The sequence below is a fragment of the Neovison vison genome, chromosome 7 (assembly GCF_020171115.1).
Source record: "Neovison vison isolate M4711 chromosome 7, ASM_NN_V1, whole genome shotgun sequence".
Classification (NCBI taxonomy): domain Eukaryota; kingdom Metazoa; phylum Chordata; class Mammalia; order Carnivora; family Mustelidae; genus Neogale; species Neogale vison.
In genome coordinates, this window is record NC_058097.1 from 200,648,161 (window position 1) to 200,667,915 (window position 19,755).

Here is a 19,755-nt window from a genome sequence, read left to right on the forward strand (position 1 = left end):
CCGGCCGGCTCCTTCCGGGCGGCGGCGCGCGGCGGGGCGGGGCGCGCGGCGCGTGGGCGGCGGGGGCGGGGCCGTAACGGGGCCACCGCCTCCCCTCCCGCCCCGCCAGCAGGTGCCGACTCGCCGGTTTCGCTGGGGCTGAGTAACTGTCCCGCTGCGTGCGGGGCCCCCCTTCCCCGAAACCGCCTCAGGCCCGGGCAGAGGCGGTGGAGCTGGGTGGGCCCGGGCTCCCGGATGCCGGGGTTCCGTCCGGGCGGGGGCCGCGATCCCAGGGCCTTCCGACAGCCCGGGCCCGCCGAGCCCGCGAGGATGGCCACCAGCACGTCCCCCCTTCCCCACCTGCCGGCGTCCGGGCTCTCCGCACCCTGCGGAGGCCGTGGGGTGCGGGTCTCCGGGCTCCCAGGGTGACCGCTGGGCGGTGTGCAAGGTGCGGCCCCAGAGCGCCCGCAGGAAGTGCTCCTCGCAGCCCCGGCCGAACCGGTCGGGCGGGCGCCTCCGGGCTTGGCTTCGCTTCTCCGACGCCGGCCCCGGCCACCCCCATCCTCCCGGCTGGGCTTGGGGGCGCGGAGCCGGCGCCGGGGTCACCGCGGGCGGAAGCTGCTGACCTTTGCCTTAGGCCATACCAATAGCTGACAGTCGCAAGGGCTGCGGCAGCCTAGCCAGGGTAAAGCTGGCAGGGCAAGGCCATAATCCTGGAGGAAGCCGGAAAACAACGGGATGCCGACGTGCAGAGTGGCAGGGCCGGGTGGATCACAGGGCTCGCGGCAGGCCTGGCACGGACCTGGAAACGGAGACTTCGCCACTAAAGACCTCGGGCCAAGTGGTGCACCAATCCAGCACTCTTGGAATTCCAGAGGGCAGGATCGGAGCTGTTTGGCCACACTCGGGGGTCGCCTGTAGCTCACAGAGCAGTGTCTCCTGGGCCCGGGACCGCAAGGGCGGATGCCCCATTGACCGCTGGCTTCCGTGGCCCAGAACTGCCGGCGTCCAGGCCCCACAGGCTACAGTAAAGCCCTTAGCTCTAATTAGCCAGCTTTGAAGATGAAACAGACCTGAGCCCCCATGTTCTGGCTACTGCCAACTCGTTTCTCTCCTTTCTCCAGGCTCCGCAGGCCCCTCCCCACCCTGTCCTGCTGCCCACCAGATGGGAGGGGGTAGGGAGTGGTAGGGTAGAGAGCGCTGGAAAAGAGGCTCTCTGGGTGCCGGTGGTGCCAGGGATGCCAGGGGCATGGAGACAGGGACCCACCCCGAGGGACAGGTCCAGCTGGAAAGCCCGGTCCCAACTCTGGCTCTGGCTCCATAGTTGACTCACAGGCGGCAGCCCCAAACCACTTCCCTCTAGGTGCCTCAGTTTCCCCATCTATAAAATGGGAGTGCTGACTCCCGCCCAAGAGACTGCGGGGTGGGGCAGCCCGGCTAATTAAACCGAAGATGAAAGAGGCCAGGATGAGAGCAGCCCTGGGAGGGAAGGCAGCTTGGGGGGAACAAGGAGCCTGTCTGGTTTCCCTGTCTGGGGCCCAGAGGGTGCTGATAACCACAGGCCCCTAGACCTCACCACTCACAGGGAGGGAGGAATGATTATTAAACCTCTTTTTACAGTTGGGGAGACAGGCTTCAAAGGGTCAGGAAGTCTGCCACTGGCTTTGGCCCGCATTTAGCCTCTGACCTTCAGCAGCGTTTCTGAGCTTTGGCTCCTTGGGGCCAGGGGTCTGGAGGGAGGGAACCTGTGTGTGGTGCCCGATGTGGTGGGTGCATCCACACAACTCCCAGGCTCACAGCCACCCTGGGGTACCTGGGGATGGCTACCATGTACAGATGAGGAAACGAAGGCCCGGAGAAGTGCAGTCACTTGCCCCAAGTCATAGAACCCCTAAGAGGTAGAGGCTGGACCTCAGCAACAGCCCCCTACCACCCCTGACGCCCTCCTTCCACATCAGCTACCCTCAGCCCTCGGAGGGTGTCCAGGTCCTGGGATGGGCTTTCCCCTTACCTGCCTGCCCAGATGTCCCTGCCCTGTTCCCCTCTAGGATGGTGGCACTGGTCTGTCCCTGGCACAGGCCAGGCAGAGAGTTAAGCTCAGCCCATCAGCACTGCGCACGGTCATTCCAAGTCTGCAGCCAGCGGGCCCGCCGGGGAAAGCGACCCCCCAGCCAAGAGGGCCCAGGTATGGGCTGCAGCCAGGTAGCGGAGCAGGGAACTCCCCCACTTGAAGTTCACACCTCATTCCTTCTCTTTCTGCTGAGTTTCCAGCCTCCAGGGTGTAGCCCAGCTCCTGGGAGATAGACACAAGGCTTGGAAAAGGGAAAGTCAGTTTTCTGAGGGGTCCTGAGCCTCAGTTTTCTCATCTGTAAAATGGGGACATGGCCAACCCATCTTCTCAGCACTGGGTGCTCCCTGGGGGATACAGAGATGTCTAAAAAAGAACACCTCAATAGGCAAATCCGTAAAGAGCAGAGTAATGGATGCCAGGAGCTTGGGGAAGAGAGAAATGGGGAGTGACTGCTCATGTGTACAGCGTTTCTGGGGTGATGAGAATGTTCTGGAAGACCGTGGTGATGATTGCACAACTCTGTGAAGGGATACCAAATCCCCTGAAGTGTATACTTTGAAAAGGTGGATTTTATGGTCTATGAATTATATCTAAATAAAACTACTAAAATGGTGTTAAAAGAAAAGCGGTCCCTTGTATACAGAACTTAAGACGCGGGAGGGGGACAACAAAGAAACAGGACAAATAAAAATTTCACAAAGGAAAAGATGCTGCGAGGAAAACAGGACGGGGTAATGGGTGAGGCGGTCGGGGTGGGGGACACTTGGCTGAAACCTGAATGACAAGAGGTAAGCAGTCATCAGGTGGAGAAAAGCCTTCTGGGAGGAAGGCACAGCGGAGGAGAGGTCAGAACAGGACCAGGCTCTGGCCCGTTGGGAGGATGGCGGGCACCCGGCGTGCTGGCGCGCGCAGAACCAGCAGGAATGGGGAGGCCAGCGGCTGGGAGGTCGGGAGGGACCAGAGTGCATCAAGCCCCCAAGATGTTATTCCAGCTGCCATGGGAGCCACGGGAGGGCTTGGGCTGGGGGGAGACAGCTGGCTGGGGAGGGGGAGGGGCTTTCTGTGGCCTTGGCCCACGGTGGCAGCTGTGGATGGAGATGTGGGCATATGCGGCTGATTTGGGAACCCCTGGGACTCAGCGGAGGGTAGATGTTAGGGTGACGGAAGAGGGGGGACAGATGACCCCAGGCTTTGGCCCTGAGTACTTGGTTCCAGTCTCCGTGGTGGGGAAGGCCATGGGAACTGAGGAGGGAATCAAGTCTGGCAGGCCAGATGCGCAGCCACCGTGGAAAGCCTCACCTGGGTTCTTGGCCTTCTCTAGCAGGAACTTTTGGCTTCTCCCTGCACAGCTCCAGAGGCTCCAGATGGCCCAGAAATGCCCCTCCTCTGGCTACTGCCCCCTGCACCCCCCAGCTCCGGCCGAGGGAGCCTTCTGCCCACCTGGACATCGGGACAGTTGGGAGGCCCACGGGCAGGAACTCTGCAGAGGTGAAGGGGTTGGTGTCCTGACAGCACTCATGGTTGCTCAGGGGCCTGGCTGCCTCCCCGAGGCTATTGTTACCTGGCGCTGGAAAGGCCACTACGTGAGCCACACAGAGGCCGTGGTGGCCGTGGAACCATCAGCCTGCTTGATGAGTCTATTTCCAAAGGCTGCTAGACTTCCGGCAAAAGCAAATCAACATCTCTTGACCTCTCTGAGGAACAGAGCTGGAACTAGGAGCCCCACTTTACAGATGCATAAACTGAGGTCCTGACAGGTTAGGCGGCTTGCCTCGACTCCCCAGAGACTAAAAAAGTCTGGGGCACCCCGACTCCAGGCCCTTGCCTGCTTGTGCTCACAGCACATCTCATCTCCTGGGAGCCCTTCTGCCTTCAACCTCCCTACTTCCCAGTCCCTGCCCTGCCTCTACCCTCTCCCGGCTTCCCTGCTAAGCCTTGTCTGGGAACAGGAAGGGGTAGTTCAAGACCTTCTCCATCTAACTCCTGCCCCAGCTCTTTCTAGACTTCTCAGGCTGGGAGCCCAGCATTCAAGGCGGGAGCCAGCCTCGACTTTTCAGGGAGCACCGTCCTGGCTTGCTTGCTGGAGTTCTGCCTTCCTTCACTCCCCTGTCCCAACACTATGCCATCAAGAGAGGTCCACTCAGGACACCTAGAACCAGAGCTCATGGCTCCCTTTGCAGATCGCCAAGGCCACCATCACAGCCCTGCTCGGATAGTAGTGTCCTTACCATCTCTCCAGTCTTCCTTCTACCACAGCTTTGCACCATACGGAGCCTCATGCGACCTGGCACAGCCGCCTCTTCGACCTCAGTTCCCACACCGGCCATCCCCTCCCAATACCACCTCGTCTTTTGTTTCATCTCACGACACTAGCCTCACTCCCATTCTGGGGCCCCAGGTGTCCTTCTGGGGATCTGGCTCTCCCGCCTGCTCGCCCAGCCGGCCCCTACCTCTTGCTCAGACCTCAACACCCCCACCTGTGACTATCCCAACACCGAAGTCATGCATCGCACTAAAACTTTCCTTCTTTCTCTGTCTGCCTGGCAGACAGGAAGGAAGGAGTGAATGAATGACATCTGACACTGTGTGGACGGAGCAGAAGGAGCCTGCCCTCATGGAGTTCACAGGTTAGCTTGGTGTTTATCCAAGTTCATGCACATTGTCTCATTCTAGGGCGGCTCAGGAACCACAGACTACACACCAGCAGCCTATGGGGCAAATCTGACCTGCAATGGTATTTTCTTTGACGTGTTCCATGGGGTTTTTTTAAGGATTTTTTTTTTTTTGAGGGGAGCCTGGCTGGTTCAGTCATTAAGGGTCTGCCTTTGGTTTGAGTCGTGATCCCAGGGTTCTGGAATCGAGCCCTGCATCGGGCTCCCTGCTCTGCCAGAGCTCTGCTTCTCCCTCGCCCACTCCCCCTGCTTGTCTCTCGCTGTCTCTCATCCTGTCAAATAAATAAGTAAGATCTTAAAAAAATTTTTTTGAGCCAACTTTAAAAAATTGGTTGATTTTACATACAAACCTGGGTTTTTGGCTTCTTTTCGAAAATGGACGGATGTGGCCACACTGGGTTTCTTTGTTCAAATGACACGATTATTACTGCCCTTTTAGACAGCCACATTCTGCACCGTCCCTACCGCCCTCTCCATCTCTCTCTCCCTCCCTGACAGCCTGCGTCAGTTGCCTTCGGTCACTGAACCTGCCCTGTTGCTTTCCTTCTAATAAATTTGCTTTGTATCCATTGCCTCTACCAAAAGTTGGAACATGAAAAGCTGAATGGGTCACACGAGTCAAGAAAAAGAGATATTCTTTCATGCAACAAGTATTTATCCATAACCCACTCTGTGCCAGGTACAACAGTGGATACTGGATACCAGAGATATAGCAGCAGATAGCATGGGTGACCATCCCTCCTGACACTGTGTGACATTCTTTCCACAAGTGGAGACATTTGAGTTGTTCCTTACTAACCTCCTCCCCCCAACAAGAAAGACTGTGCTTCTTGTGTCCAAGGTCATCTGTGAAGACTTAGTTTCCACTAAGCACCTACTGTGTAACAAGCCCTGGGCAGGGTCTGGCACAGCCGAAATGCTCAATAAATATTTGTTGACTTAATTGACTAAATCTACTTCCTAGACACACTGTGTTGGAAAATGTTTCTCCAGGATTTATTCAAAAGGTAATGTGCTCACTTCACGCCAGTTGAACCAAAGGGTGCAGGTAAGAAGGGAGGGGTGACAAAGTATGTTTGGGGTGCGTGAAGGCAGAGTCCTAGGAGAGGAAGGGGCAAAGAGCAGCGCCCGCTGCCAGAGCCCACAGTGACCCCAGGAGGTAGGTGACAGGATTCCCAGGTGATAGACTAGGAAACAGGCTGGAAAGGAAAGGCCTTTGGCCAAAGTCACAAGCCCCAGGAGGGAGTGAAGGAGGAAGCCACCTGTTCCTGAAGTGCACACTCTCCCCGCCCACCTTCAGGGGCTCCTGGACCACCTATGGGGGGTGGAATGTAGAGGGCCTGCCCCAAAGTCCTTCTGCTTCCCTTTGACTCCTGACTTTTGGAATTGTGTGAATTCATTTATCAGACTCATTTCCTCTTAATCTGTTCCAGCAAATATTTAACACATGGAAAAGGTGTATGTGTGGTAGAGATCCTGAAATGTTTATTTTATATGGGAGTAGACGGAGAGCTAAAAAGAGGAAGGGGTCCCATTCCTGACCCCAGGACACCAGCTGGTAAGAGAAGCCCAAAGTGTCACAGTAACTTGGAAAGCAACAAGCACTCCCAGGGTGGGCCTCCCTCCAGCTAAACCTGGGGGCTGGACAGAGTCTGTTGAACGGTTGGGGGTGGGGGGTAAAGGGGAGGGTGTGTGTCCCAGGCTGACCCTCAGCCGAGGGTGGGCTTTTGCGGGAAGCAGACAAGAGCCCTCTGCCTTGCAGGGGCTGAAACCAGGCAAAGTAGGTTGGGCACCTGAAATCTGGCTCTTTGGGACCAGGATGAGGGTGTTTGCGGGAGTGTAAGCCCCAGCAACAAAGGCGCTAGGGTCTTACGGATCTCAGTGGACTCGGAGAGGTTTAAACGCCCCTTCCTCCACGAAGCCCTCCTCCCTTCCCTGGCCTGAAAGCGGGCTGGGACGGGGACCGGCGATCGGCTCTCCGCGGGCACTCTCCGCTTTGTACAGTGGCCGCGTCGTCCCCGCGGGCCCGCCCACCGGCCTACGCGCTCCTGGAGCCTCGCGTGCCTGCCCGCACGGAGCCGGAGCCCGGCAAATACCACTTGGCTGAACCACGAATTGCTCAGCCGGGCCTTCGGGATCCGGGCCGCCTGGGTCCAGGCCCGGTTCAACAAGTGTGGGCGGGACCGCCCGTTCCCGCCCGACGGCTTCGCGCCTCCCCGGGGGCCCCGGGCGCGCCGTTGGGCGAGTTTCATTTCATCCCCCGCAGAGCGTGCGAGCGCGGGTGCACATAACGTTGCCCCCTCCCCTCCTCGGCTCCCCCCGAAACTCCGAAGCTTCGGTTCGCGAAGCACTAGCTAGCGCTCCCGGCAGGGGGGGTGGGGTTCCCCGGCGAGCGGGCAGCTGCCGGGCCGGCGGGGCAGCCGGGTGCTGGGTGCCCCGCGCTGGGCACCCCCCCTCCGCCCCCGCCCGGCCACCCCGCCCAGGCCGCGAGGCCACCTCACCGGCAGCGGAATGGAAACCGGTTCGACAGGTAACAAATAGGTGGGTTGTCACCGTTATTTCCCAACGCATGCGCCGTCGCTCCCCGGGACGCTCCAAGCTAATTAGCTCAGATCACCCCCCCACCCCGCCCCAGCCACCAACACACACCGCCGCGAGCCAATAAAGCGTGAACCCGTCCGTCCGGCTCGCACTTTAAGACTTCCCGAGCAGCCGCGGGGGACGCCAGTCGAGCCGGGAGACGCTGACCTGCCGCTTCCCCGGCCGCGCGGTGCACCTGGCAGCAAGGGCCTCGGCCGGCAGCGAGGGCGGCAACGGCCCCGCGGAGTGGGAGGCGGCGGCGCGCGCCGTCCCGGGCACGGTCTCCCCGCAGAACGTGGGGGGCCCTTGGCGACTCGTTCCCCGAACCGCCCCCTCCCCTCCCCGGCCCCCCCCGGCTCGGCCCGGGGCAGGTGGGACGGCTCCCGGCTGTAGTTGCGGAAGCGGACGGCGCCGGGCGAAGAAGGTTCGAAGATGCCCCGCGCGTTCCTGGTGAAGAAGCCGTGCGTCTCCACGTGCAAGAGGAACTGGAGCGAGCTCCCCGACGAGGAGCGCGGCGAGATCTACGTGCCAGGTGAGGCGCGGCCCGCCGCTCCCCCGAGCCTGCGGCGCCCGAGGGGCCGCGGCAGGGGGCCGGGGCAGGGGGCCGTCCGGGCGCCGTGCGTGCGGGGCGCAGCGGCGCGGGGCCGGGCGGGCGGGCGGACGCAGCCGGGGCGCCCGATTTAATGTTTAAGCGGCCGCGGCCCCGTTAGCCCGGGGCGCGGGGGGAGGGGAGAGGAGGGGGGACGGCAGGGCGGCGGCGGAGGCGCCGGCTGGGGGCGGGGGCCGGCGGGAGGGGGCGGGGGCAGTTCCCAGACCCCGCGGCTGGGCCGGGGGCGGGCGGGTCCGTGGCGCGCGGGTCCGCGCGGGTCCGCCCTCCACCCCACCGACCCGAGCCGCGGCGCAGGGGAGGCAACGGGGTGTGTCACCGCTCCGGCGACCCTCCAGTCTCACGTCGTAAATCCAGAAAGCGGGGACTTTTATGAGGCGGGAGGAGGGCACTGGAGCGATGCCACCTCGGGGGGCAGGGAGCGAACTGGAGCTTCAGCCGCAATTTGTGCAAAATGTAAGAGAAAACTCGTTTAAGCCGCCTTCCTGGATCTCTCCGTCTTTCCCACACTCCGGTGGCCAGAAGGTCGTGGTGGGGGTCAGGCCGCCAAGGGTTCCCGGCCGGCCGCCCCGCGGAGTGCACCGAGACCCGTGGGGACGGTTCCTGGCTACGCCCCGCTTGTCCTGGGGACCAGGGTGGGATCAGGTCTCACCGCCGGCAGAAACGCGCCTCCTTGCCGGGGACATACTTGCAGAGGACGCAGCTGAGCGGACAGTGCTTTTCACGAGCCCAGCCCCCCGCCAGGGGACCAGGCACCCGCGGCCGCTGGTGCACCCAGCCTGTTTTTGGAGGACGCCTTGACAGCGTCGCCTTTGAATGAGTAACCCGAGTTGTTTCTCTCTCCAGTGGCATCTTCCTCTGGAAGTCCTGAGAACACTTTGGTGCCTTCTATCCTCCTCCACCCCCAAGAAAATCTTTGGTCGGGAGAAAGGCAGCTTCCTTCCGAACTCCCCCTCCCCTCGCCTTGCGGGTGGGGCGCCCCCCCCGCCCCCCCCCCGCGCTGCACACCCAGCCCAGCGCCTCCAAGGGAGGTGGAGGTGGGGGGCAGGGGTTGTAATTAACCAACCGACTTTGACCCTTGATCTGCAGGCTCCCTGGCACCGCCCAGGGCCTTGCAGGAAAGTGGTGAAATGAGGGCAGTGAGGGGCCCTGTACCAGCTCCTGCCTCAGTTTCTCTCCTAGAATAAACTGGTGGAGACAGTGGGTGTAGTGGTGAGATCTCTGTGACCTGACGGGCCAGGAGCCAATGGCCTGTGACGCTGTTGGGATGTTTCGCAGATTATCTCAAGGGCCTTGGCGCTTCTTCTAGAGCCTCCTTAAAACAAGGGGAAACTGAGGCCAAAACGCAGCTCACCTGAGGTGGACTAGGGTGTGGGCCCAGGATTCTGTGCATAGTTTCCTGCCTGACCAAGTTCCTGGCAGGTGGGTTGGCGGTGGGGGGGGTCCCCCCTCCAGAAGGGCCGCGAGAGGAACGGAGCCCCCTTCTTTGCTCCTGCCTCCTCCCTCACCTGTGTTTGTCTTGCTGCTTAGCTGCGCCTTCGGATCTGATAAACTGAACTTGGACTGTGTTAAAGGTGAGCTGAGCCTTGCGGGAGACTCAGTGTGCTGTTATTTTTAGTTTTATTTCACATCCCAATCAGTAACAGATCATGTGTTGACTTTTACAAAGGACAAAGAAATTCCGTTTGTTCAAATTATTGACTTCCTTGCATCCTGGTGACTTTCCCCACCAGAGTTCTGGTGGCCCTTGCGGGAGCGGTGTGCGGGGCTGTCCCTACAGGGGATGGCCGAGGAGGGCTTCCGGGTGGTCTGTGCCACCTGCTGCTGGTGTCCAGGGCAGGGAGCTGTGCAGGCCTCTCTCGAGACAGGATCGGCCCAGATGGTTGGGTCCGGGTCTAAACCTGGAGGGCACGGGTGAGCGTTTACCCTCGTCGTTCTGGGGAGGGTGAGTCCTGTGGGATGAAGCAAAGGGTAGAAGGCAAAGCACTTAATTTAGCTTTTAGAAGCCATGTGGCCCACTGGAGAGTTTTCCCACAGGTTTTGGAAATGAGAAAGGGAATGTTCTCGGGCCACGCTTGGGTGCCTCAGATGGCTGGAGAGGGGGGAGTGTGTTTTGTGGTGGCTTGTCCCCTGGCTGAGCCATTCCATCACTAGCCGACCATGACCCCAGGAGCCGGCTGGGCACGTTTCCTTCACCCCACCTCACAGGCTCAGCACGTTGTGACCAGCTAAGCATTGACCCCAGTCTCACTGGGAGAGGCCCTGTGGGAGCTGGGGAACAGGGAAGCCTTTGAGGTCTGACCTTCCTGCCCGACCCTCGGAGACCCTTAAGGCATCAGAGAGCCCCTGGGAGGCTGAAGGCGCAGGGCACCGGTACCCGGCACTCTAGCCTCTCTCCCTGAGGCATGATTCTAGAAGTTCCCATCCCCAGGGCAGAACCTTTTCCTGGCCTCACTCCCCTTCCAAAGCCAAGGGGAAAAGCCCAGAAGCGGGCACAGGGGGCTGTGAGGTCATAGAGGAAGAGAGGCCGCAGGTTACCTCTCTGGGCCCAAGAGCCCAGCCTGAGCCCTTCACGCTCTGCCCTCCTCTCCCAAGGCGTTTCTCCCTTGTTCTAGCAATAGAACAGAGAGTAATGCTGGCTTCTCAAGAAGGAAGCACCGGTACCCACTAAATTCCATCTCTTGGACTGAAGGGGAAGCCAGGGAAAGGGGATGAAGCCCTGTACTCCAAGCCCTTGCTGAGCCACAGTGGAAAGTCAGGAAGGTGCTTGAAGGCAGATGAGCCTAGGAGCAGCCTAGAAGCCAAAATGCCCTGCTCCCAGATATGGGCATCCCAGGGCCGCTTCTAGGCCCCCCTGCACCCCTTTCCTGGCATTGGGGCCTCTGCAATCTGTCTCCCCAGTTCACCAACACACTCCCACCCCAGGGAGGCAGCCAGGCCGAGGCAGGGGAGATGGGAAGTGCTGAGCCGGGAGCTGACGAGGTAGGCCAGGAGCCTGGCTGCTCACTGTCCAGGCCGAGGGGGACCGGCTTCTCGGTCCGCTCTGGGCCCCCGAGTACGTGTGTTCGGTGGGAGGGACTGAGGGCTGGGGGGGAGATCCGGCCTCCAGTGAGGTCATTCTTCTAATTCCTGGGAAATGCTGGCAGGGAAGGAAACGCCTGCTATGTCTCCAGGCAGCAAGACTGGGAGCACAGAAAGCCACCCAGTGAGTGGGGACGGAAGAGCAACTTGGGCCTGGGTAGTGGCCTAGATGGGGCTCCTGCCTGCCCTGTGGGGCGCTGTCCCATAAGCTGCCAAGCTGTTTGCTCCCGGCTGGGGTGACCCAAGACAGACTCCTGCCAGACCGTTTGTCCCAGAAAGAAAGCAGGTGAGGGCAAGTCCTCTGGGCACAGGGAAGACTAGAGCGAGGGTGGCCACTGTTGATGGTCACTTGCAACACATTCGGAGTCCCACAGAGGTGCCCGTCCCCGTGCTGGCTGGAAGAGTGGGATGGGGGGACGGCAAAGGGAGGCACAGCCCGCAGCTGGTCAGGGCTGCCCACCCTGGCACCAGGGCCGAGGTGCCCGGCGCTGAGGGGCCCGGTGTCGACTTTGAAAGGCAATTGGGAAAGGGGAAAAAGAGATTGCCTGAGAGACACTTGGCATTCACAGGATGGAAGCCACAGGCTGGGGCACAGGCCCGTTGTTTCCAGGGCTGCCCATCTCTACCAACTGGCTGGCCCTCACTGCTTTTCTGGCACTGCTACCTGACCTGCAGGGGCGGGGGGAGGTGGGGAGAGGGGCACGGGGAACCCCTGCCTCTCCTGATAAGGGGGCAAGGCCAGCTCACACCAGCGTGGGTCTTGCTGATACATGGTCCCTCCTGATTTGGAAGTTGAGTCACGACCCACCCCCCCACCCCCCGCCCACCAGGTCAACGCCAGCAGCCCCACCCCCCCCAAACCTCCCTCCAGGGTCGGGGATCAGGCATCCTCACATGTGCCTCACCTGCTCACCTTAGAGAGCAGCCCTGACCGGAGGCCTGGCGTGGGGGAGGACCTGGCCCTCTGGCCAGCGTGCGGCCAGCAGCATGCAGTCAGGGGTAGGGCCAGGCTTGAGAGGGGGGACTTGCTGAGGACGAGGAGTTGGGGAGCTGGCCCTTGGCTGGAAAGCTGCCCCGGGCTCCCTGGGCCCTCCGCGTCACCCCACAGAGGTGAGCGGGGCCAACAGAAGGGGAGCCCGTGAGCCCCTGCGGGAGTAAGTGGGGAGACGGCCCAGCTGGTCCGGCCCCGCCGCGCTCCGCAGCTGTGGGCGGGCGAGGAGTCGCCACAGCCGCCTTGCCGGAAACATCTAATTAGGGGACAGAGAGCAGCACAAGCAGGGCCCGACCAGTTCTGCTCCTGCCTCCTGCCGCCAGGTGCCACCCAGTGACACCCAGGGACAGGAGCGGCACGCCGATGAGCACTCCGTGTGCGTGCGGCGGCGGCAGGGTGTGCTCCCGGGGGTGGCGGGAGGACAGGTTTGGCGGGCGGGGCCGAGGCAAACATCCCCACCCTGGCACCCTACGGCGGCCGTCCAGCCCCCGCTGCCCCTGGCTGTGGGGGGGGGTAGACCGCCACCCCCTCAGTGGAGCCAGGGGGAGCCCAGAGCGACAGCTCGCTCTGAGCACAGACTGGTAAGCCCTCACCTGCTGTCACTCCTCCCTCCGCCGTTGCCGGGGCGGCTGCTGTGGCTCCCACTTCCAGGAGCTTCGCTCAGGCTCTCTGATACTGAAAGACAGAAGCGGGTAGCTTCCTGTGGGTCTCTACCTGGATTGAGAAATGGAAATTGTCATTCAGCTTTGAATTCTCAGCCAAGATCTCTCTCCAGTGGCCGGTAAAGCGGCCTCAGAAGCCGCCAGCACTCTGACAGCCCCCACCCGGTGTGCAGACCGCCGTCACCGTGGGGAGGCCGGAGGGACCCCGAGAGCTTGCCCCCCCACCTCCCAGCACCCCCCATCCCCCCCGCCAGCCTCCCAGGGTTCCGAGGGAGGAGCCGTGCCAGCTCAGAGGCCGGGCCTGGGCCAGGCACTGGTGAATCAACACCCGGAATGAGGTGGCTCATTAAAGTCCCCCGGACAGACGGACGCCAGTGCCAGCAGAACGGGTTCTGGGCGGCAGGCAGGCGCATTCTTCCCTTGTCAGACCTTTGTTGTGTTTTGAGGGGGCGAGAGCCAGGGCCTCTCCCGAAACTTCTTCGGTGCTTTCATATTCGCGCTTCCTGCATTAGTAGCTCCTGGGCCTGCCTTGTCTTCTGCCTCCAGCGCCCCCTGTCCTGGGGCCGCCCCTCCCTGGGTCCCCGGGCCTCTCTGTCTCAGCAGCTCCTGGGCCAGGGGGTGTGCTGGGCCTTGTCCGCTGGTCTGAGCCTACACTGGGTCTCCTAAGTCCGTCTTCTAGAAGCACCCTCATCCTTTCCTTCCTATGCCCCTCTTGATTTATCCTTTCGAAGCTTGGAAAATGTTCCTGGCCTATGGCGTTTAGGGACCGCAGATCCTCGCACTACAAGACGGGTTTGAACCACATGGCAGGGGCCGCTCAGACATTGGGTCCTTTCCGTAAATACAGCACAGGGCTGGGAATGTGTTTTCTCTTTCTTAGGATTTTCTTCATAACACTTTTCTTTCTCCAGCTTACCTTATCCTTATGACACACAGAATATGCAAAACGTGTGTTCCGCTACTGTTTCTGTTCTCGATAAGGCTTCTGGGCAGTTAACGTTCTGGGGCAGCCAGAAGTTACATTCGGATTTCTGATGGTGGGGGTGGGACTCTGTCCCTTAAGCCCTGCCCAGTTAAAAGGTCAAGTGTATAGAGTTTAGCCTTTCGGGGAAGAAAAAGACTGATACATTAAAACATTAGCTAGTCTGGCCCCTCTTTGGTCCCCTCCGTGTGGCTCAGGCAGCGTGTCCTCCTCCCTGCTCCGCCACGGGGGCCCAGCCTCTCTGGCCCCGTTCAGTGTGAGCTGTCCCTGGCAGGGAGCGGCCGCCACCGAGGGCTGCCAGGTATCGGTGCCTTGGAGGGCGGAGGCTGGGAGCCCAGCCCTCGGTGTGCTATGGCGAGCAAGCGGTCCCCGCTGTGGGGCAGGCTTGCATAAGAGCTGGGCACGGCGCCCAGGAGACCGTTCCGTGGCATCCACCTGCTGCCGCCTGACCTCCTCCCTGCTCCACCTCACCTGTCCTGTTTGCCTGCCGCGCTTGGCCGGTGGGAGTGGTGAGCCTAGAGCCCCGCAGAGCTGCAGCAGACCCCAGCCAGCCCCGAGGACCACCCGCTCCCCCAGGCCAGCGGCTAAATCGGCCTGTAGAAGCAGCCCAGGTCGGCCCAGGCCAGGGGCCAGGGATGAATCCCCGGACCCAGGGCCTCCAGTGGTGCCCCCTTGTCCACGCAGGAGCACAGATGAGACCTGGAATCCAGAGGGACTGGCCCAGGTGGGCCAGGCGGACAGCTCTGGAGGGATAATTGGCGGGGCAGGTTCGGTCCTCCCAGTTCCGCTAAGACACAAATTACTCAGCAGGCAGACCTGTGGGCTGTGGTGCTTGGCGGGCGTCCCCTGTAATTACCTTAATGGGGCAGGAGGGAGGGGCAGCAAGTACGGGCTGGGGACAGCCTGCCGTGCCAAGGTGGAGGCTCCCGAGCCCAGCCAGCCCACTGCCCGGCAGCTGTCCGGAGAGACCCCTGAATCCTGTTCTCCCTGCCAGACCCCTCACCTGGCTGTTCTTCTCTTTGCAGTCAGTCTGGGCTTTTGCCCACCACAGCCCTACCGGGAGCCAGAGCCGTCGGTGGCTGAGCCCCCGTCTTGCCCCATGGTTTTGGACATGAGCCTTCGGGACTCCAGCTATGGTGTGGCCCCAGGGCCCTGCGTGGTAGCCCAGCTGCCCTCCGAAGACATGAGTCGTTTGGCAGAGCCCCAGAGCAGAGACCACGGCTTTCTGCGCACCAAAATGAAGGTACTGAGTCTCATACCGTCACTGAGGACCGGGAGTGTGTCTATAGACCTGTGTCTGGCCCACCAGACCGGGTGCAGTGAGACCCAGGCAGAGGCTGGCCTTGGATCTGGGCCTGGGTTTCTGCCGAGAAGCGGACCCAGCAGGGCACAGGTTGGGGCGGAAAAGAAGAAAAGTAGGTCTAAAGCGACAGTGTCGTACTTTGGGAAGAAGCAGCAGGGCCTCAGAGATATTTCACCCTTGGGAGTCCGTTCTAGGAGTTGCTTTGGTTTGTTTCTGGCCTTAAAGGGAACCACCTCTTTGCAAGCCCTAGGAAAAGTGGGAGACAGGAGCCCGGCTCCGCCCCTTCTCCTGGCTTCCCCTCCGTGCTGTGCTGCGCCCAGAGTGAACTCTGGAGTCCACCTTGTGGTTCACTGTCCCTTGAGGCAGGTGCCCTGCAGTTTCCCTCTCCCCCAGTGTGCCACTTCTGTCCCCTTTGGCCTCTGAGGCCTCGCATCGAGGGCAAAGCCAGGGGAGCCGCCCGCTGCACTCAGCCTCAGCGGTGGGAACCGTAAGGAGAGCAGGAGGCAGTAGAAATGCCCCTGCTTTCGAGGAGCATGCAGCCAGTGAGGCTGTCCCTGGCCGGGCCCGAGTTCCTAAAAGGTCTAGGCTCTCGAAGCACCTGCCAGCAGCGATCTAGTGGAAGGGTTCTTGTAGCCCTGTTCTCTGTGCCAAAGCACTGAAGAAAGCTGGCACCAGAAGGCCCTTCCTTCTTCTCTTCCCCATGTAGGCCAAGTGCATGTTGTAACTAGAGGGAAAGCACCCAGACACAGGCTTGTCAGGTGGCCAGGGAGCCAGCACAGTGGCCCTGAGCCCCTGTGGGCCTTCCTGTCATCCACTGGACCCTGGTTGGTAGGAAGGGCATGGAGAGAGGGCAGAGGGCACAGGATGGCAGGTGCACCTGAGGAGTGGGTCTTGACCTGAAAGGTCGTAGCTGGCCGGCAACAGAGGGCCTTTCCCTGGGGCCTGAAGCGGTAGAGGAGGAGCTGATGGGTGGGACGGGGTGGCAGGAGGAGGGGTCACAACAGGGCCGCCCACAGAGCACAAGCAGCCTCTGGACGGTCATGGATGTGGAGGATGGAGACCGCGTCTCCCTGTGCGGGCCACGCGGCCGGAAAGGCACGGCTGACACTCGGAGCTGCATCCTCTCTGAGGGGCAGAGGGTGGCCAGGATTTGCTTCCAAATGATCCAAGGCCAAGGGCTAGGTTGGGATGGAAGGAGAAAGCAAGACCGGCCCTAAACGCTACATGATGGTCGCTGTGGTCACGGTGCTCATCTCCGTATCTGACAAGATCTGAGATTTTCCGTAGTAACAAAAGAGACGAAGAAGGTGTCTAAGTAAGGGTCGTGAGGATGGCAAGGGGCCTCCCCTCACACCGCGACGGGCCTGGCTCTGTACAAGCGGGGGGCCGGGCTCCAGGCTCTGAGCGGCGGCCCCGGAGGCCGTGTCCGGGTCGTCCTCGGTCCCACCTCAGAGGAGGCGAGCAGAGGGCACAGGTGCAGAACAGCAGCTTTGGGCCCCGCGGCGGGAGCCTTCCTGACAGGCGGTGGTGACCGGCCGTTCGCACAGGGAGCTTGCTGCAGGTCTCTAGAGAGGGCAAAGGGGCCGGGTGGCCGGGGGTTGGGGAAGCCGGCAGCAGCCTGACCATGGACCCGAAGTCTCCTTCCGGCCCCTCCCGCGCTGATGTGTGAGGCAGCGGCACAGAGGTGCGGCCTCCGGAGGGTGAGCTCGGCTGTCCCTGGGCCATGGCATGCCCCCCTGCAGCCCATGCTCTGGACGGCTGTCGCAAACCCCATCCTCACCCACAGGTGACCCTGGGGGACAGTCCCAGTGGAGACCTCTTCACCTGCCACATCTGCCAGAAGGCCTTCACCTACCAGCGCATGCTGAACCGCCACATGAAGTGTCACAACGACGTCAAGAGGCACCTGTGCACCTACTGCGGGAAAGGCTTCAATGACACGTTCGACCTGAAGAGGCATGTCCGCACCCACACCGGTGAGAAGAGCCCCTGGGAGTCCCTGCCCGGCGGGGGAGGGGAGATCCACGGCCTGGGAGGGGGCGTCCTGGAGCGCAGGGCAGAAGCCCCCCGTGGCTCATGGGTCGGTCCCTCAGGGAGCTGGAGACGGGACGGGTGTCCTCGGCTCCTCCCGTTCAGAGTCAGGTGTCCTGGCCTCTCCACGTCAGGGAAGGGGCCCACGGGCTTGCCGTCGGCTCGCTGACCCCCACGCGCCCCTCCCCGCAGGTGTGCGGCCCTACAAATGCAGCCTGTGCGACAAGGCCTTCACGCAGCGCTGCTCGCTGGAGTCCCATCTCAAGAAGATCCACGGCGTGCAACAGAAGTACGCGTACAAGGAGCGGCGGGCCAAGCTGTACGTGTGCGAGGAGTGTGGCTGCACGTCCGAGAGCCAGGAGGGCCACGTCCTGCACCTGAAGGAGCACCACCCCGACAGCCCGCTGCTGCGCAAGACCTCCAAGAAGGTGGCTGTAGCCCTGCAGAACACCGTCACCTCCCTGCTCCAGAGCAACCACCACCTCTGAGCGGCCCCGCCCGGCCCGGGTCGCCTGCCCGCTGCCCGGCAGTGACTGGGCCTAGAGCCCCCTGCGGCTCACATGTCCACTCAGGCCTGGCGCTGAGCTCTGCTCATGTTTGCGTTTTTGTCTGAGGGGCAGAGGCCACTCTGAGCCCGGACCAACGTGGGCGAGGCCCAGGGTGCCTTCCCCGTGAAGCAGCCCGCCTACAGTGAGAAGACTTCCTTCCCAGAGGACGGATGGGGATGCTCGGCGGCCATGCTGCTCCGGAGCGCGGAGCATGGGACCGGGGCCACAAGCTCCCCCCAGGGCAGCGGAGGGAAGAGCAGGGGCGGAGAGCAGCTGGGCAAAGCAAGGTGCTGGGGGAGCTGGCGCCCGCCTGCCCTGCAGTGTGCCTAAAGCTCAGGGCCATGGGGGCCTTGGTCCTTCCCTCGGGGCGGTGCATACTCTGTGCACAGCCACGGACGCTCCTGCACACACAGGAGGCCTTTCCACACATCACCTCATTTTTAGGAAACCGACAACAAGGTGCCAAGGAAGTTTTATTTCCTTTTTTTTTTTTGACACATGTACAGATATTAATATATTTTTGGTGCCAATGGTGGCTATTTTTAAGAGAGGATGGAGCTGGCTTTGTTCCCTCTCCATGCAGTTCTATTTATCCTGGACATTTCATACCTCCTCTGTGCCTTGGCTCTGGGGGCAGGTGGGGGGCTTCCCCAAGCCACCCCCACCCCTTGTACCTCCCGAGATATCTCACCAAAGACCTTCCTCCAGTCCTGCCTGGGGGCTGCCCATCTGCTGGGGTAACGCACTGTGTTGGCTACTCCCCCTCCCCCGGGGGCTCTGCTTCCCTCCTACATCCTTTCAAGGCCTGCCTGGGGGTTACCTAGAGCCTGTTTGCCTCCTAAGAATGGACCTTTTGTGGAACAACTCACCGTTGTGGAGGCCAAGAGTTTGTCCAGGGGCAGCTGTAGGAGAAAGGCCCGTGGGGTGATGAGTCCTTGATCCACAGAGTCCACTGTCTGGGACACTGAGAAGAGAACAGGACCAGGCTGCAAGGCCTGCCCTTTCCTGGGTTGAGTGAACAAACCTACGGCAGCAGCGAAAAATTGGGACCCCTCAGAGGCCCCTCGGGGGGGCAGCATTAGATATTTGAGGCCTGCTTTCTGACTTTTTCACGTGGCTGGGTTACGAGCGCGTGAGGAACAAGCCATCCCAGAACTGGTTGGCGCGACTGGAGGAAATCAGCCACCAGGCTCTAATGGTGTGGCTGGGTCTCCTGCTAAAAAACAGGAGAAGGGGTGTGGGTCAAAAAGGAGAGAGGGACAGGGCTGGAGCCAGCCTGCCGAAGAAGGAGAAGGCAAACTGGAAAGCGGTCCGAAGAGTGCAGCAGGCTGGGCCGGCCGAGCCGCTGGGCAGAACCAGGCCCAGACTGAGGGGAAGGTGCTTTCTCCGACCGCCCTCTGACTGTGTACAGATTGTTCTGGAAGACTCCTGTTTTATTTTACTTTAGAGTGTCTGGGAGCTGCTGTATTCTGGAAGTTATATAGTATAAAATAACCTTATCTGGAAGCTCTGTTTCGTTTACATTTCTGTAGCCCTGTGTTATTGCAATCGGAGGGAGCCCTAATGCTCTGTGTTGTCTGTTTTATTTTATAACTTTCCCCCAGCTATTAAAATCAAAGAATTATCGTTTTCTGAGTTTCTGCTTTTTTGTCTTATAGACCTCTTTTTCCACCCGCAGGGAAATCAATCAAAACGGTTGTTGCATCCTAGGCAAAGCTTTCCCCTTTTACGGTTACCAGTGAGCCTCAAGTCAAGCCGAGACTCTGACCTGCACGGATGCAGTGGCCTGCCCCTGGTCTCGGCACTCAGAGCCTGCCGCCTGACCCCTGGGCCGCTCGCCCCACCTGCCCTGTGCTCCTGCGTCCTGACGTGGCCGCCGGGCCAGCATAGTCACTCGTAGTCCGGTTTCCACTTCCCTTCCTACCACCTGTTAGGACCACAGAAGGAAGACAGTGATCCCAAATGACAGGGCGCAAAGGTCACATCACTTCCGGGTCGGGCACCTAGTATCGGGCCAGCTACATCCGCACAGCTCGTGTTCTGTGCCGGGCACCTTGCGTTTCACCCACATCGGCTCACTTGATCTTTTGGCCACTGCCTGGAAGACACGGCCATTCCCGCCGTGAGAAGCTGGGTAGTGGGCCTGGGTCTCGTCATGAGCTCTGCCGCCACGACACCAGGGTGCAGCCCGTCCCTCCGGGCCATTCAAACCAGGCAGGAATTTAGAGATTAACTGGTCTTCCCCATC

General features: G+C 61.1%; 2 protein-coding genes across 3 annotated transcripts in view; one reads left to right on the plus strand and one right to left on the minus strand.

Moving 5' to 3' along the window:
* Nucleotides 1–7,720: 7,720 nt before the first annotated feature.
* OVOL1 (ovo like transcriptional repressor 1) lies at nucleotides 7,721–18,379 on the plus strand. 2 transcript variants are annotated; one of them, XM_044259698.1, is made up of 4 exons: nucleotides 7,721–7,834; nucleotides 14,651–14,868; nucleotides 16,715–16,904; nucleotides 17,152–18,379. In XM_044259698.1, the coding sequence occupies exons 1-4, from the start codon at nucleotides 7,735–7,737 to the stop codon at nucleotides 17,445–17,447; spliced, it is 804 nt and encodes a 267-aa protein (XP_044115633.1). In that variant the 5' UTR covers nucleotides 7,721–7,734; the 3' UTR covers nucleotides 17,448–18,379. The 2 variants fall into 2 exon arrangements, with proteins under 2 accessions (XP_044115633.1, XP_044115634.1); XM_044259699.1 differs by lacking the exon at nucleotides 7,721–7,834 and adding an exon at nucleotides 9,440–9,483.
* LOC122913695 (ABC transporter F family member 4-like) overlaps nucleotides 9,513–19,755 on the minus strand; it is a 38,570-nt gene continuing 28,327 nt past the window's right edge. The window contains exons 5-7 of the mRNA XM_044260340.1: nucleotides 18,377–18,471; nucleotides 12,575–12,695; nucleotides 9,513–9,861 (exon numbers count right to left, since the gene is read on the minus strand). The gene's annotated coding sequence lies outside the window, so the exon portion shown is untranslated. The remainder of the gene's footprint in view (nucleotides 9,862–12,574; nucleotides 12,696–18,376; nucleotides 18,472–19,755) is intronic.

Coding starts and splice junctions, on each gene's coding strand:
- OVOL1 (XM_044259698.1), top strand. CDS start 7,735: ATGCCCCGCGCGTTCCTGGTGAAGAAGCCGTGCGTCTCCACGTGCAAG. Junction 14,869..16,714: donor TTCTGCGCACCAAAATGAAG/GTACTGAGTCTC, acceptor CCTCACCCACAG/GTGACCCTGGGGGACAGTCC. Junction 16,905..17,151: donor GCATGTCCGCACCCACACCG/GTGAGAAGAGCC, acceptor CCCTCCCCGCAG/GTGTGCGGCCCTACAAATGC.